This window comes from Adiantum capillus-veneris, chromosome 13, assembly GCF_014529385.1.
Source record: "Adiantum capillus-veneris isolate H3 chromosome 13, ASM1452938v2, whole genome shotgun sequence".
Lineage (NCBI taxonomy): Eukaryota > Viridiplantae > Streptophyta > Polypodiopsida > Polypodiales > Pteridaceae > Adiantum > Adiantum capillus-veneris.
Window position 1 is genome coordinate 111539003 of NC_140943.1, and position 15597 is coordinate 111554599.

Here is a 15597-nt window from a genome sequence, read left to right on the forward strand (position 1 = left end):
GAACCCACACAACTGTACATTGGTCAAATGAAGAGCCCACTAGAGGGGCATAACATACTGCCAAAGGGGAGAGAGAGGGCAGTGCGTAGCGTGCAGGGCATCACTCCTGGCACCGCACTGTGCATAAGAGGGAAAGCAAGCACTCCATAGCTCTTAACCTGTGACAAAATCTGAAAATGAGGCTCTCCCCTCTTCAAATTCAGCGCCACTTCTTGTTGCATAAGGCAAGTGCACCAGAATGTGCCACTTGGCACATTTACAAGCATTTTCCCGTTTCGGGGTTGCCGCCTAAAAATATCCCAACCGGTTGCCCAGTTGACTTCACGGCAGAGTAAGAAAATGTTCCCTTTGTCATTCCGGAGGTAATGACGCCAACACATTTTCAGGTCCCAAAATAGCAGTTCCCTAAATTTTAGGAGATGCTGCCATTATATCTTTCTAGGTCATCCGACCATCTTTGTACACTGCGGCCACATCCAAAACTGAAATGTAGCCTCTGTAGCAAAGGATTCCACTTTGGCTAGTCAATGACCCCACTTGGCTAACCATAGTCCTTGTCCAACCTTAGTGCTCTCTTGCCCTCAGGCCTGGACTCCCTCTGGACAGTTCCACACTAGCTATGCAATGCAGGGCAGTTAGATTTCCCGAGGGGTGTTTCCAAAAAGTGAAAGTAAATAGATAATAAGAAAGAAATCAACAAAAAGGATAGATAGTAGTCACACACTGGTGACAGTGTGAGGGAGTGGAAGGGTCTCACTCTCAGACTCTGCGTCCAGATGCTTTGCAGAGCGGGAGCCCTGCCCACACTTATAAAGGTTTACAAGGGATGCTAAAAGCAGAGCCCCAAAAGCTAAAAAATCAAAAGCTTCATTTAAAATAAAGCAATTACTCAAAAGCTCTCTCTCTCTCAAGCATTGCGTAGGTTTCTCCGCTGCTTTTTCCCAGCGCAATTTGCGGAGATTTCTGCCGTACAACTGCCACGTCATCATCCGCTTTTTGCGCCGCAATTTGCGGAGGTCCGTATGGCAGTGCCACGTCAGCCTTTTCAGCGTGAAATCCGGGATTGCCTGAGTGTGTGTACTGCTAGCCATGCCACGTCACCGGTTTGTGACAATCTTGTATGGATTGAGGTTTAAGGTACATAAAAATATGCACTATTGGTAAAAATCCCTTAAAAATTAGGAAGAAAATAGGAATTTCATGAGAGAAGCCTACAAATATATCACTCTATATGTTTATATGGTATTAAACATTAATCAAGTGACCTACCATGGTCCATGATACGAACTTGGGACACAATATCACATTTCAATAATAGCAATAAAACTAAGAGGAGGGAGAAACCCAAACCACCCCCCCCCCCCCCCCCCCCCCCCCCCCACCCACAAAAAATAAAATGTACGGATTGAATCCGTACGGTACGGATCCGTACTGTACGGACGTGTAGTACGGACCCAGTACGTACGTACGTACCATCCAACCTTGGGACATATTTTGTCTTATGAAAAACTCCACACATTTGGTTGTGAAGCTTATGTACATGTACCCAAAGTTGCGTGCTAAGCTAGATCATGAGTCCAGGAAATGCATCTTCATTGGCTATGGTGTAGATGGTCAATTTGGCTATATCGTTTATGGGATCCGAAAAGTCGATCAGTGATCTGTAGCAGTGATGTTGTCTTTAATGAGACTAAGATGCATAGACAGCCAAGTAAAGAGGTTGAATTCCCGAAAGTGACGTTTTTCGATGTATCACCTCCTGTCCAGACAGCTCCCGAGCCACTTACTACACAGGCTAGTACAAGTTCTGATCAACCGCGGAGACCTCAAAGAGTCTCGCATCCGCCAGAACCTTTTTTTCCAAGCGTGGATTTTGTTTTGTTGACAGATAGTGGTGAGTCTTCTTGGTTTAGTGGAAGCATGCTATGAAGAGAGAGTTGTCCAGTATTGCAAAGAACAAAACATGGGCGTTTGCCAAGGCAAGAGCCTTCTGAACAGGAACCGGATTAGCTAATTGCTAATCCCCCACAGGTACGCACAGTTCCATCGCAAAAGATTGCAAGTTTTCTCGCGTGAAAACTTGTCCAATTCACAGGGAAACTGTCCCATTGCGTGCGGGAGCCCTTGGGACTCGCGCAGGCGTGTTCGCTCTGCTAAAAACGATTCGAAACAGGGAATTACAGCCTGCTGTGTTTTTCTATAGGTTTAGGGTTTCGCACCTAAATTGCGAGGGAACACCGGGGAAGCCTCGTGAGAGCCTTGGGATGCGTGTACAAGCTTTTAGACACCCGACAGTGAAAAACAGAGAATTACAGCCCACTGAATTTCTGTGACAGCTCACCAGAAAGCTTCCAAATAGTGAGGGAATCCGTCCTAGACAGGTGCTTTTGACCTACAGGGATTTTTGCGTCGTTATGCTGCCGAAATCAGGTCGAAAACCTGCCTTTTCAGTCCTAGCCAGGATTGGACAGCTTTGTGAAAGCTTGTGCTAAGTGGTCGGATCGTCTACCTTAATTTGAAAAAAGAAATACCAAGAGGGGCGCCAGTCTTTGGGCCTATAGGCTGTCGGTCTCGTGTGCGCAGTGATATTCTAGTCGCTGGACGCAACTGTGTTCTCTTCCCTTCGCAGTGCTCTGTGTAAAGTTAACAGGTAATTCAAATAGTACCGCCCTCTACGTTGTATAGGCTAGTTATATGGTTCCATCGACGGGATAGTCACTTTTTCTTCAAAAAGTGCAACGTGGATTGTTGTGGGTGAAAGCAAAACAGAGCTTGTCATTATGGCAGAGAAGAGAGACCAAGTACCTGAAGAGGGATCTTCCTCACATGGCACAGAGAAAATTCCTTCAACTCTTCAACAAGAGGACAGGTTGTTTAGAACTCAACTGCGTTGCTGCATGGACATGTTTCAGCAGTTGGCTAACAACCCAAGGATGCAGGAGTTCTTACAGGCTCCGACACAAGGTTTTCAGCCTCCTACACAGGGTATGACTGAGCCGTTGCAAGAAAAGGAGATTTCCAATGCGCAGAGGACTCATGATGCTCGAGGGAAAGCCCATGTGGTTGAGCAACTAGCGGTGTCCAATGATCCAAAGCAACTTGCTTTTAGCTGGACAGGAACCGTTTGTGAATGGTCAAGGGAGCAATGAACAGACTATGCGTCAGACCCTTCCATTACCAATTACTTATCCTGGTTATTTTGGAGGTGGTTCAGTGTTTCAAGCTATGGCTGGACATTCCACAAGTTCTATGCCAGGGAATGTGTTCGGGACAATGCAAACAGGCATGGGTAACCCTATGTACGCCAACATGGGTGTCCAACCAGGTTTTCAGGGTGCCTATGGCCAATTTCGAGTGCCTCGAACACAATTTGGTATGGCTGGTTTTTCACAGCCATATGTACAAAATGCAGATACGACAGGGAAAACAGTTGATGCGAGTGCTGGAATGAACAATCATGGAGCACCACTGTTACAGGCTCTTGTTTATGATGATGTGGCTCCTTTGAGTCAGCCTAAGGATTACAAGGAAGGTGGGCAAGGAGTGAAGTTTGAAACTTTCAAAGGAACTGAGGATCAATTGAAGGCTTTGACCTTCATACAGCAATTCGATGCAGCTTATGCTGGAGGAAACTTCACAGAATCTTCAAAGATACGCAAGGCTGCCACTTTCTTGAAAGGGAATGCGCTTTAATGGTGGACCGCATTGTTGAACCAGGGTCAAGCCCCAACAACATGGGTTCAATTCAAACAGCTTTTTGCGCCTGCATGGCTGACAAACACTTTTGAAGTAGATGCGATGACAGAATGGCACGAGTTGAATGCTAAACAGTGTGCGAATCTGGAAGAGTACAATAAACAGTTTTGGGCCGCACTGTTGCCAGTCACCTCTTACAGGTTTGTGCCATTGTAAGAACAGATTGAGAAGTACTGTTGTGGATTGCCCAAGAAAATCAAGGACTACTACACAAAGACTACTGTCATGAATATGTTTCAGTTGATTGAGAATGCAAGAGTGGCCAGCAATCTGTCGAAGGGAGATTCCGATGGATTTAATAGCCACACAAAAGGGTCCCAAGGCAAACGGTTTTCAGCCAAAGGCAATGTTGCAACAAAGCCTTCTGAACCTCCCACAAAGAAGCCCTCCACTGAAGAAGGTGATACGTCCAAGAAGCAGTCTAAATCTTCTTCGGGACGAGAACAAGAACAAAAAAGGCATTTTTCTGGCAAAACTTTTGAAGAAAGGAAAGCTCTTAGGGAGACCAAGAAATCCCACATTTGTGAACAGGAAGGACATTTTGCAAATGAATGCCCACAGAAGAAGTCACACGATAAGGATGACAAGTCAGACCATAAAGGGAAGAAGCCAAAGCCGAGTGCAGGACTTGTTCCAGATTTGGTTGCAGACCAGCCAAACACAAATGCCACGGAGCTGCGCAAAGCTTGGGGCAAAGTTAGAGACCAGACAGTGCTGGTTTTCTTTGATCCAGGAGCCCGTGCAAATTTCATATCACCAGAATTGGCATCAAAGTTGGGCATTCGTGCAGAGGAGATGGGTATGACAAGGGAAGCAGGTTTGGCATGCCCAGGTCATTCAGAGCTTGTTACTCCCATCTTGGGGAAGCTTCGTCTGCACATTCAGAGCTATGTGGATGCGGAAGAATTTCATATTATGCCACTTGAGGGCTGTGGTGTGTTACTGGGTATCCCATGGTGTTACAGGTTGCAGCTTATGGTGGATACTTACAACAAAAAGATTACCCTTGTACATAGAGGAAAGACTCGTGTCCTTGATGTAAAGCTTAAAGGCGAGTCTGTTCAAGTTGTTTTTGCTTCTGCTATTTTATCTGTAATAAAGAATCATCTTTTTGCGTACTTGATCTTTGCAAAAGAAGTACCTCAAGTTGTATCTAATTTGTCTACCTTAGATAAAGACAGGTCAACTTTTTTGAGTGGTTTCAGTGATTGTTTTTCGGACTCTTTGCCAGGGGAGTTACCTCCTGAGAGACCTAAGGATCATACTATAGATCTTGTGCCAGGTTCTAGTCCACCAAATAGACCACCATACAGGGTTAGTGCAGCCCAGCAGAAAGAGATTATGAGTCAGGTCAACGAGCTTTTAGAGAAGGGGTTGATTCAGCCCAGTTCATCCTCTTTTTGTTCGCCTGTACTCTTAGTGCAGAAGAAGGATGGTTCATGGCGCATGTGCATTGACTATAGCGCCTTGAATAAGAATACCATCAAGAACAGGTTCCCCATACCGAGGATAGATGACATTCTTGATCGGCTTGAGGAAGCGTCATTGTTTACAAGAATAGACCTAAAGAGTGGGTACCATCAGATACGCATTAGGCCAGAAGATGTCCATAAGACTGCGTTCAGGACAACATTTGGTCTCTATGAGTTTCTTGTTATGCCATTTGGTCTCACAAATGCTCCTGCCACGTTTAATAGAATGATGGACAAAATTTTAAGACCACGTAGAAACTTCGTGGGTACCTTCTTTGATGACATGATTGTCTACTCGAAGTCTGAAGAGGAGCATAGGGATCACTTGACTGCAGTTTTCAATGAGTTACGTAACAACAGGCTACTCATTAATGCGAAGAAGAGTGAATTCTTTTTGCAAGAGATTCACTTCCTTGGGCACATTGTTTCAAAGGATGGGGTACGCATGCATCCTGCTAAAGTGGAAGCAATTAGGTCACAGCCAAACTTGAAGTCAGTACATGACATTCGAAGCTTTCTAGGCTTATGTTCCTACTACAGGAGGTTCATCCGAAATTTTGTTGAGATTGCTTCTCCACTCCATGCACTGCAAGGAAAAGGAGTTACTTTCAAGTGGACAGCCAAGGAAATTTTAGCGTTCAAACACTTGAAAGAGAAGCTGACTTCAGATCCGGTAATCATTTTGCCAGATCTTTCGAAACCTTTTGTGGTTCAGTGTGATGCGTGTGGCCATAGTCTTGGTGCAGTTCTAATGCAGAATGGCCGAGTAGTCGCATATGAGAGCAGAATTCTTTTGAAGACTGAAAGGAACTTGCAAGTCTATGAGAAAGAATTGCTGGCAGTAATTCATGCTCTCACTAGTTGGAAACACTATCTGCTAGGGGCTGATTTTGTTGTCCAAACGGATCATCAAACCTTGCGATATTTTCTCATACAGACGAAGTTGTCTGAGAAGCACATGCGATGAGCAAACATCTTGTCAATGTTCCATTTTCAGATTGTGCATGTGCAAGGACAAAAGAACGTGGTGGCTGATGCGTTGTCACGAAAGCCCCAAATTTCAACAGTGTCAATTCCATACCATTGTGGATTAGATGAAATGAAGACACAATATGCTGAAGATTCAGATTTTGCAAGGATCTATGACCAGCTTGTTGATGGGCAACATCATGAGCACTATATGCTTAAGAATGACTTTCTCATGATGCATAGAAAGTTATGCGTTACTAAACAGTTACGGCCAAAGATTTTGATCGAAAGTCATGCTCCACCTTATGTTGGCCATCGTGGAATTGATGCGACAGTGAAAGGGGTTGAGGCATTCTTCTATCGGCGAGCTTTGCGTCAAGATGTTGATACGTTTGTAAGATCATGCTTAGTTTGCCAAAAAGTCAAATTTGACAGGCAAAAGCAGCCGGCATTGTTGCAGCCATTGCCGATCCCAGATAGGCCATGGGAAAGCATAGCAATGGACTTTATCTTTGATCTTCCAAGGACGCAAACAGGCAATGATGGGATTTGGACTATCATTTGTACGTTCAGTAAGCAGGCCCATTTCATTCCTGTGAGGAAGAAAATAAAGCCAGAACACATGGTCAAGATATTCATGAGCAATATCTTTAAATATCACGGGATGCCTCAGTCAATTGTCAGTGACAGGGATCCACGTATGACGAGTCTTTTCTGGAAGGCATTGTTTGAGAACATGGGCACTACGCTAAAGTCCTCTTCTTCATTTCATCCGCAAACTGATGGACAATCAGAAGAGGCAAATTCTACTGTCTTTGACCTGCTCAAATGTTATGTGTCAGACTTGGGAACACCATCTTCCATTGGTGGAATATGCTTACAATAACATTGTGCATACGTCAACAGGTAAGGCACCATTTGAGATAGTGGAGGGAGGGAAGAAAGTCCCGCCCATTTTGCACACTAAGGACAAGATATTTGAGGCAGACAAGTATGTGCAAGATATGGATGAAACATACAGGAAGATAAAGATTGCTCTTGAGAAGACTCGGGCTAAGCAAAAGAAAGCTGCTGATCGTCACCGTCGTGAACTTGTATTTTCACTTGGTGATTAGGTGCTTTTGCGCTTTGAAAAGGCCAAGTTAAGGAAAAGGAAAGGCAAGGAACGTTTGTTTCCTAAGCTCAGTATGCGATATTATGGTCCTTTTCAGATTTCAGAAAAGATCAGCGATGTAGCTTACAGGTTAAAGCTACCAGAAGGCTGGAAAATACATAATGCTTTTCATGTCAGCCTTCTAAGACCCTTTGTTGGTAATGTGCCAGAGAACATGGTTGATGAGGAACAACCCGAAGTGGAAGAATTGGATGAGATCCTTGTTCCTGAACAGATATTGGCACATAAGGAAAGAAAGGTTAGAGGAAAAGTTGCAAGCCGCAATTTGGTGAAATTCAAGAACTATCCATCCTTGGATGCCAAATGGATAGAAGAGTCTGAATTGGTTGATTCATCTCAGCTATTGCAATTGTATCTTGAAGCCTTTCAGATGGAACCCACAATGACTTGATGTAGCCTTTTTGGAGCAAGGCAAGAGCATGGTTTATGATGCTCAACAAAGTAGTTAAGCAATTGTATCTACTCTTTCCATACAGAATTTAGCTAGAGAAGTTTGTGCTTGAGAGTACACTAGAAGACTTCTATGCTTGATATATGTGTCGTAGCCAGGTTAGTGGGATTGTTTAATCGTCCAACGCTACATTTCCGGAAGCATGTATATCTTGGATTCCCATCATAGAATATGTGTGATATCAAGGTATTATTGGCATGCAAGCGAGGTGGATTGCAGTATTTCAAGGATGGGGTGTGCCACCAAGAGGTGTATTTTTCTTATTGCCTTCCATAAATAAGTACTAGATAATTTTATTTATTTTTATTTTTACTTGTTTTCCCCGGAACCCTTGAAAAGACGCAAGTGGACATTGCATGGCCAGTGTGAAACGGCTGCGGCCGAATAGGTTTCTCACATCGGGAGTCTGGGTCGGTCAGTTTGGGACTGGTCGGGCCAGTTAGCACTGAATTCTGATGAGTATGGAAGCCTGTGTGCGCCAAATGAAGTCTGGGCCACTCGGAAAGTCACTTATAACTTTATAAGTCAGTGGGAACTAGGGAATTAACTCATAGGGGCAAACTAAACACTTGGCAAGAGGAGATCATTCCTGCAGGACACCTCAGCAAGAGGAGGCGCCCAAGAGAGAGAGGGGGCTGATTTTTGAGAATAAGTGACCTACAGTGTGTGTGCAGTGGGTGCATGTCTACAGCTTTAATGGAAAGCTTGCCTTCTCCTCTGTCTCATGTAGCGCGATGATTCACTCTCGTGTATCTCTCTCTCCCCTTTGGCACATATGGTAATGCCTCACTAGTTGGGCTACTCAGATGAACATGTACAATTCTGGGGGTTTATGCGTGTTTGCCAAGGGAAGAGCCTTCTGAACAGGAACCGGATTAGCTAATTGCTAATTCCCCACAGGTATGCACAAGTCCATCGCGAAAGATTGCGAGTTTGGAGAGTTTTCTCGCGTGAAAACTTGTCCAATTCACAGGGGAACTGTCCCATTGCGTGCGGGAGCCCTTAAACTCGCGCAGGCATGTTCGCTCTGCTAACAACGATTCGAAACAGGGAATTACAGCCTGCTGTGTTTTTCTGTAGGTTTAGGGTTTCGCACCTAAATTGCAAAGGAACACCGGGGAAGCCTCGTGAGAGCCTTGGGATGCGTGTACAGGCTTTTGGGCACCCGGCAATGAAAAACAGAGAAGTACAACCCGCTGAATTTCTGTGACAGCTCACCAGAAAGCTTCCAGATAGCGAGGGAATCCGTCCTAGACAGGTGCTTTTGACCTACAGGGATTTTTGCGTCGTTATGCTGCCGAAATCAGGTCGAAAACCTGCGTTTTCAGTCCTCGCCAGGTTTGGACAGCTTTGTGAAAGCTTGTACTAAGTGGTCAGATCGTCTACCTTAATTTGAATAAAGAAATACCGAAAGGGACGCCAGTCTTTGGGGCCTATAGGGTGTCGGTCTCGTGTGCGCAGTGATATTCTAGTCGCTGGACATAGCTGTGTTCTCTTCCCTTCTCAGTGCTTTGTGTAAAGTTAACAGGTAATTCAAATAGTACCGCCCTCTACGTTGTATAGGCCGGTTATATCATGTATGCCATGGTGGCTCATTGCACATGCACTCGGAGTTGTCAGTAGATTTATGTCTAACCCTGGTAAAAAGCATTGGGATGCTGTCAAGTCGATTCTCAAATACTTGAGTGGCACAGCAGAAAGACAATTATGCTATGGTCGTGGAGAGTTATCCATTCAAGGATTTGTAGACAGTGATTATGCAGGCTTGTTGACAATCGTAAATCAATAACAGGTTGCATTTACACATTTGTTGGTTCTGCTATTTCTTGGAGATCCGTTCTTCAAGACTGTACATCCATTTCTACCACAGAGGCAGTGTATGTTGCATAGAGTGAGGCATGCAAAGAAGCTATTTGGCTTGCTCGCCTAGTAAAATTTGCATAGTTACAAAGAATAGCCATTTTCAAGTCCCCGTTCCCCATTCCCATCCTAATTTCACGTTCTCGATCCCCGTTCCGTGTTTCAGACGTGAGTATCCGAAACAAGGAATTGTATTTCATGCATGTTGCCGTTCCCGTTCCCGTTTCAATTTCCCGTTCCGGGTAACTATGCGTAAAAGATCTTGGATTGGAGCAATGTACACCAATTCTTCATTGTGATAGTCAGTGTGCTATTGCCTTCGCTAACAATCCAGTGTTTCATTCCAAAACGAAACACATTGATGTGCGTTATCACTTCAATCGTAAATGCTGCCTGGCAAACAAGAGCCTTGATTTAGTGAAGACTCCTACGTCAGAGAACACAACGGATGCACTCACTAAAAGTCTCTCCAACCATCGGTTTCAGCACTATCGTGAGTTGATGGGTATTGGGTCAAGGGTGGTTCTCTTCCATTCTTATGGTCTCCCACATTAGACCATCAAGTGGGAGAATGTTAGGTTTAATGGCCATGTGGCCGACCGCCCATCACTAACTGCTACTAACCCTAAGTGTAAAGCTATACACATGTGTGAGTCACTAACACAAAGTAGAGTGCGTATTATATCTAAGTACATAAGACAGAGAAGAAAGAAAGGGAGTACACAGTGTGTGTCTGCTCTCCCCCTCCAACATATGTGTGTGGCTATGGTATGTGTGTATGAGTGTGTGTGCGTATTCATCTTCCTCTTCCGCTGTGCTCCCGGCTCCTCTCCTTCACCCTTCTCTACACAATTGTGGCAATGTCTCTAGGCTTTCAAGACTTCTTGCTCTTTCAGGGAGCGGACCACCCTCTTCGACTCGTGTCAACTTGATTCTTCTCTCTTTCTCAAATTTGTTTGTCTTGAGATAAGTGATATATATCTATATTCAATACAATATATTTTTGTACTCTCGTTATGAAAGAGAGGGATGAGCCGATTTTGAATGAACGGAAGGGAGAAAAAGGCTCTCTTCAAGGATCACTGGCTATATTCATGGGCCTACTTTGCAAGGGTGTCCATTACTCTTGCTGGATGATGGCATGAACCATTGCATGATGACCGAATCCATTCTTCAATTTATAGATATCTTTAGCCTGTGTCTCCAGGTACCACAATGGATTGTATGTGCTTAGGCAGTAGTCTATTTCACCTCTCTTCAGCTTGAATGGTACACCAATTAATTGTGTCTGATGTCTACATGCTTAGGCAGTATCTATTGTACAATCTACAAAGGTAGTATGCAGGCGCACGCGCGCGCGCACACACACACACACAGAAACAGGAACACCCATGAGCGATACAACTCCAGGTCTATAACTTACAAGGACGATCTGGATGGACATCGCCCGGAAGGTGTCCTTTGAGCGTAGGGTCCTGAAATCTAGATTCTGCAGCTTGCTGATGAGGTTTTTTCGGGAGTATGCGCGAGGAGCTCCGCCCGCCTCCAAGTTTCTTCAATGCCTGGCCCATTCTCTTCAAGAGCCCATCACGTGAACGGGAGGCTGGGTTTAGACTCGACCGGCGGAAGAAACAAGCTTTCCTAAATGTGCCGCCGCCTAGTGTGAACAGTGTGGAGGAAAAGTGAAAAAGTGAAGGGGGCTGAGAGAGGTCGTCAACTCTTGGGGGGGGGGGGGGGGGGGGGGGGGGCGGGGGTCGGAAGAAAAATGGAGGGCCCGGTGGAAGAGTTCCTCAACTCCAACCAACCAAATTTTGTCGTGGAAGATCAACGCCCCTTTGCATTTTTCTTCCGTCGCCTAGTCTGAACCCACCCTATGATAGCCTACGACACGATCTACGGCCTTGAGTTCAATCCCCAGGCTCCATCCATCTGGAGTTGTGCGTATCGATATTATTTTTTGTTAGATAGGGCAGGCTCACACGACCCAACGGCAGCAGAGAACGTCGAACTAGAGGACCTGCGACCCCCCCCCCTCGCCCATCTCTATACCACGTTCCCCATGGGATGAGCCTCTTCCAATATTTGAACGTTTCTCTTCAACTGTTTCTTTTTTCAACGTTCTTTTTTGTGAACATTTACATTCAATTAGTACACCCCCCCCCCCCCCCCCCCCCCCTCTCTTGAGCTTTTCTTTGATGCACTTTGTGCATTGGATGGGCTACCTTTGTTGATCAACAGCGGGGCAGCAGGAGCAAGAAGGTTATTTTCCCATTTGTGCAAAGCAATGGAATGTTGCACTTTGTTTTTTTATTTGTTACACTTGTTTCCCCTTGATGCAATGTGTAATTTATTCTCCCCTTTTTATTATAGGTCATTGAAGGCGATCATCACTTTGAGGTAGCTAGGAAAATTCTTTGCCATACCAAATATTGCATCAACCTCTCCTCCCACCCTTTCCTAATACCTCTCTCTCTCTCTCTCTCTCTCTCTCTCTCTCTCTCTCTCTCTCTCTCTCTCTCTCTCTCTCTCTCTGAACTGACTATCAAAGAGATATCAACCGAAACTAAACTATGTTGTTGAACTCTTTGAGTATGTAGGAATCATGGACCCATCTATACATTCGGAAATTCAAAAGGACATGGATGACAATGCTTCCCAATATGTATTCTCCCAACCCTCTTACTACTTCTTCACACCACCCCCCTTCACAATGCCCCCGCATAGCTTCACGACCATGCTAATGTCTCTATCACCCTCCTCTCCTTTCTTATTCAAGTCCCCCTCCACCATGCGCTCCACCTCCATACCATAAGCCTACACATGTAGAGAGTGGTCCAAGCCCAAACCCCTCCTATCCTAAATCTACTAAAGGGTGTGCAAAGCCATCAAGGAAGAAAGCTTTACACTTGGGTGGTGAGGATGTGCAAGAAATTGCATCGACGGCTCCATCAAAGAAGGCGAGGGTGTCCAAGAAGAAGGGCATTGTGGAGCTCGAAGATGACAAAGACAGCATCCAAAAATCCAAGGGTCAATGGAAGGACATCTAGGTCGACCAGCTTATCCATGTGAGGGGGGGTATGCACGAGGAATTCAACAATCCTCAAAAGCAGGGGGTCAATCTATGGGCAAAAGTGGTTGCACGGTTGGCCTCCACATACCATGACTTTGATAAAGATATAGAGGCATGCTGCAAAAAATGGAGCTCTGTATGTGGCCAATATAGACTTGATAAAGCTACATCTGGCAATGATAGAGGATACACATGTAAACGGTATGATGCAGTAGATGAGTACTATCATGATAGAACTATGTTCGGCATGCCTCCTCTACCACCACGAAAATACTAACATGAGTGAGGTACCAGGGGAAGAAGACTCCAAAGCCTCCCAAATCAAAAGTCAAGCCATAGCCACCACCAATGACAAGCGGTCTACTCCAAAGGTCGAGGAGTCATTGGCACAAAGGGCAAACAAAGCTTGACCACTTGAAAGATAACTCCAACCGGTAAGAGGCGCTTGAAAACAAGCACTTGGATTTTTTGGCTAGCTTTCGTATCATGCACGGTTCTTTAAGCATGCCAATAATGACAACAACTGACGAGCTACTCCTATGGTCTTCAAAGCTTTTGTCCTTTAATGTCTCTATCTTCTCGTATTACTTGTTGAAGTATTCTTTCAACTTCTTTTTATTCGTATCCAAAAACAAATTAAAACTCTTATTTCGATCATCTTTTCCAAGATAATTGTTCAACTACATTTCAAGGAATAGACAAAAGTATCCAAAGAAAGTATAATTGAAATAGGAAGGAAAGGGAGAGATTCAAACCCTCGGTAGCCACCTTTCCTTGGACTGAGATATTTCAGTAATGAAACCTCTCATTTTATTTGATAACTTTAGGCGATGACATGGAGAGTAATTTGCGGTATTTGTTGTCACTAAGTACCCCTCGAAATAGAGATGAAATGTGACGAAAGTTTTCGACACCACTTTAATTCTCATTCCACCTATCACTCAACTACTTCTCTCTCCCAAATTGTTCTCCAAACAGATTTCTTCCCTTTTTTCCGTAATCTCAACTGACGGATTAGTAATAGTGAAGTAATAAAAAGAAAACAAGGTGTTAATTTTGATTATGCCTAGGTCATAGAGAAATGATAGTGCTAGCTAGTGATGTCAGACAAGGGGAACTAGAACCTCGGAGTCCACCTCCCACCCACCCACTATATAGCATGGCTCCTAGCCCTTTGCCCTAGTTGGACTCCCTTTCCACACTGCCTAGCCCGGCCTTGCCCTTGTTTAGTCCGGCCTTGCCGTTGTCCTGACATTACTCCCCCCTTAAAGAACAGTTTTCGTCCTCGAAAACAAAAGTGGGGAACTTCTTCTTAAGAACACTAATGTTTCCCCAAGTGGCGCCTTCCTCAGGTAGATCTTTCCACTTGATTAAGGCTTGTTGACGTACATGATGACGCGTACGTAAATCATGATAGTCGAGAATGCGTTCAGGTTCATGCGGTAAGGTAGGAGGTTCAACGAAATCAACCAAAATCTGTTGGTCAATGACATTGTCGTCCCCATGTAACCGCTTACGTAAAGGGCTTACATGAAACACCGAATGAAAACGAGAATGTGTAGGTAGCAATAATTTGTAGGCACGATCACCTACTCGCTTGAGTATTTTGAAAGGTCCACAATATCTTGGAGATAATTTAGGTGTTGGCCCAGTTTTCAAACTTTCTGAATGTTCTGGCAGACGTAAAAAAATACTTCCTCCCCTTCTTCAAAGATAACTTGCCGACGTTTCTCATCGGCGTACTTCTTATATTGATCCTACGCTTGTCGGACATTTTGACGAGCGAGTTTCAGCATATCCATGTGGTCTTGGAGAAAATCCTTAACCTGTTGGAGATGTTCGGTTGCCAACCCCACTGTAACAGGTGACCTAGGTTGAAAACCATACATGAGCATGAAAAGGACTAAATCCAGAGGTGACATGCTTAGCACCATTGTAGCAAACTCGAGAATAGGTAAATATTCTTCCCAATCTGATTGTTTCTTGCTAACGTATGCTCTTAGCATATCCTCTAGCACTTGGTTAACTCTTTCAGTTGACCATCTGTTTCTGGATGATCAGTTGTACTAAGGTTTAGTTGTATACCCAATCATTTGAACACAGCCCTCCAAAAATGAATGTTAAACTTGGGATCACGATCACTGACAATGTTACTTGTCAACCCATATAACTTGTATAGATTGTCCACAAATAACTTGGCTAGTTCTGGAGTCTTAATCGTTGATTTGTTTGGAATAAACTTACATAGTTTAGTCAACCGGTCTACGACCACCCATACCGAGTCATGACCTCGTACAGTGGTTGGTAAACCACAATAAAGTCCATAGAGATACTTTCCCATTTTCCATTGGGAATCTCCAAAGGATGTAAGAGTCCTCCTGCTTTCAAGCGCTCTGCTTTGTTAACTTGACATTTTTGGCAATGCAAGACATAAGCTTGAACAAAGCCATGTAAAATTGTCGTCGTACGAGAGAATAAGTCTTTCTAATACCCAGGTGCCCTGAACTTGGACTATCATGACCCAATCATAAAGAATTTGGTGCCGAATGTCTATGTCCGTCGGTACACAAACTCTCCGCTTATGGAGTAGGTACCCATTGTCGATGGTGAAATGCTTCCATCGCTGTAGTTCATCACTCGATAGAGGAGAACTATGTGTGGAGGTTAACGTTACACTACCATCATTGGAGTGAGAAGGATCCCTCATTTGTACATGGATCCACACTTTGGAATATGCTTCATCATGCTCATACTTGCCTTTTAGAGAATCCAAAAATTCACTACAAAGTTCCGTGAACAAGAGAGAATTGATCTCCGGCATACGACTTAGAGTGTCAGCCACCAC

At 44.5% G+C, this 15597-nt stretch overlaps 1 protein-coding gene and 1 pseudogene across 1 annotated transcript in view; one reads left to right on the top strand and one right to left on the bottom strand.

Annotated features, from left to right (window-relative positions):
* The window catches only part of LOC147444655 (dynein beta chain, ciliary protein), a 39351-nt gene extending 28060 nt beyond the window's left edge, over nucleotides 1-11291 (bottom strand). The window contains exon 1 of the mRNA XM_086527190.1: nucleotides 11106-11291. Coding sequence (XP_086383316.1) covers nucleotides 11106-11253 — 148 coding nt within the window. The 5' untranslated portion in view covers nucleotides 11254-11291. The remainder of the gene's footprint in view (nucleotides 1-11105) is intronic.
* Nucleotides 11292-12284: 993 nt separating this feature from the next.
* On the top strand, nucleotides 12285-13279 carry LOC147444656 (uncharacterized; annotated as a pseudogene).
* Nucleotides 13280-15597: the final 2318 nt, after the last annotated feature.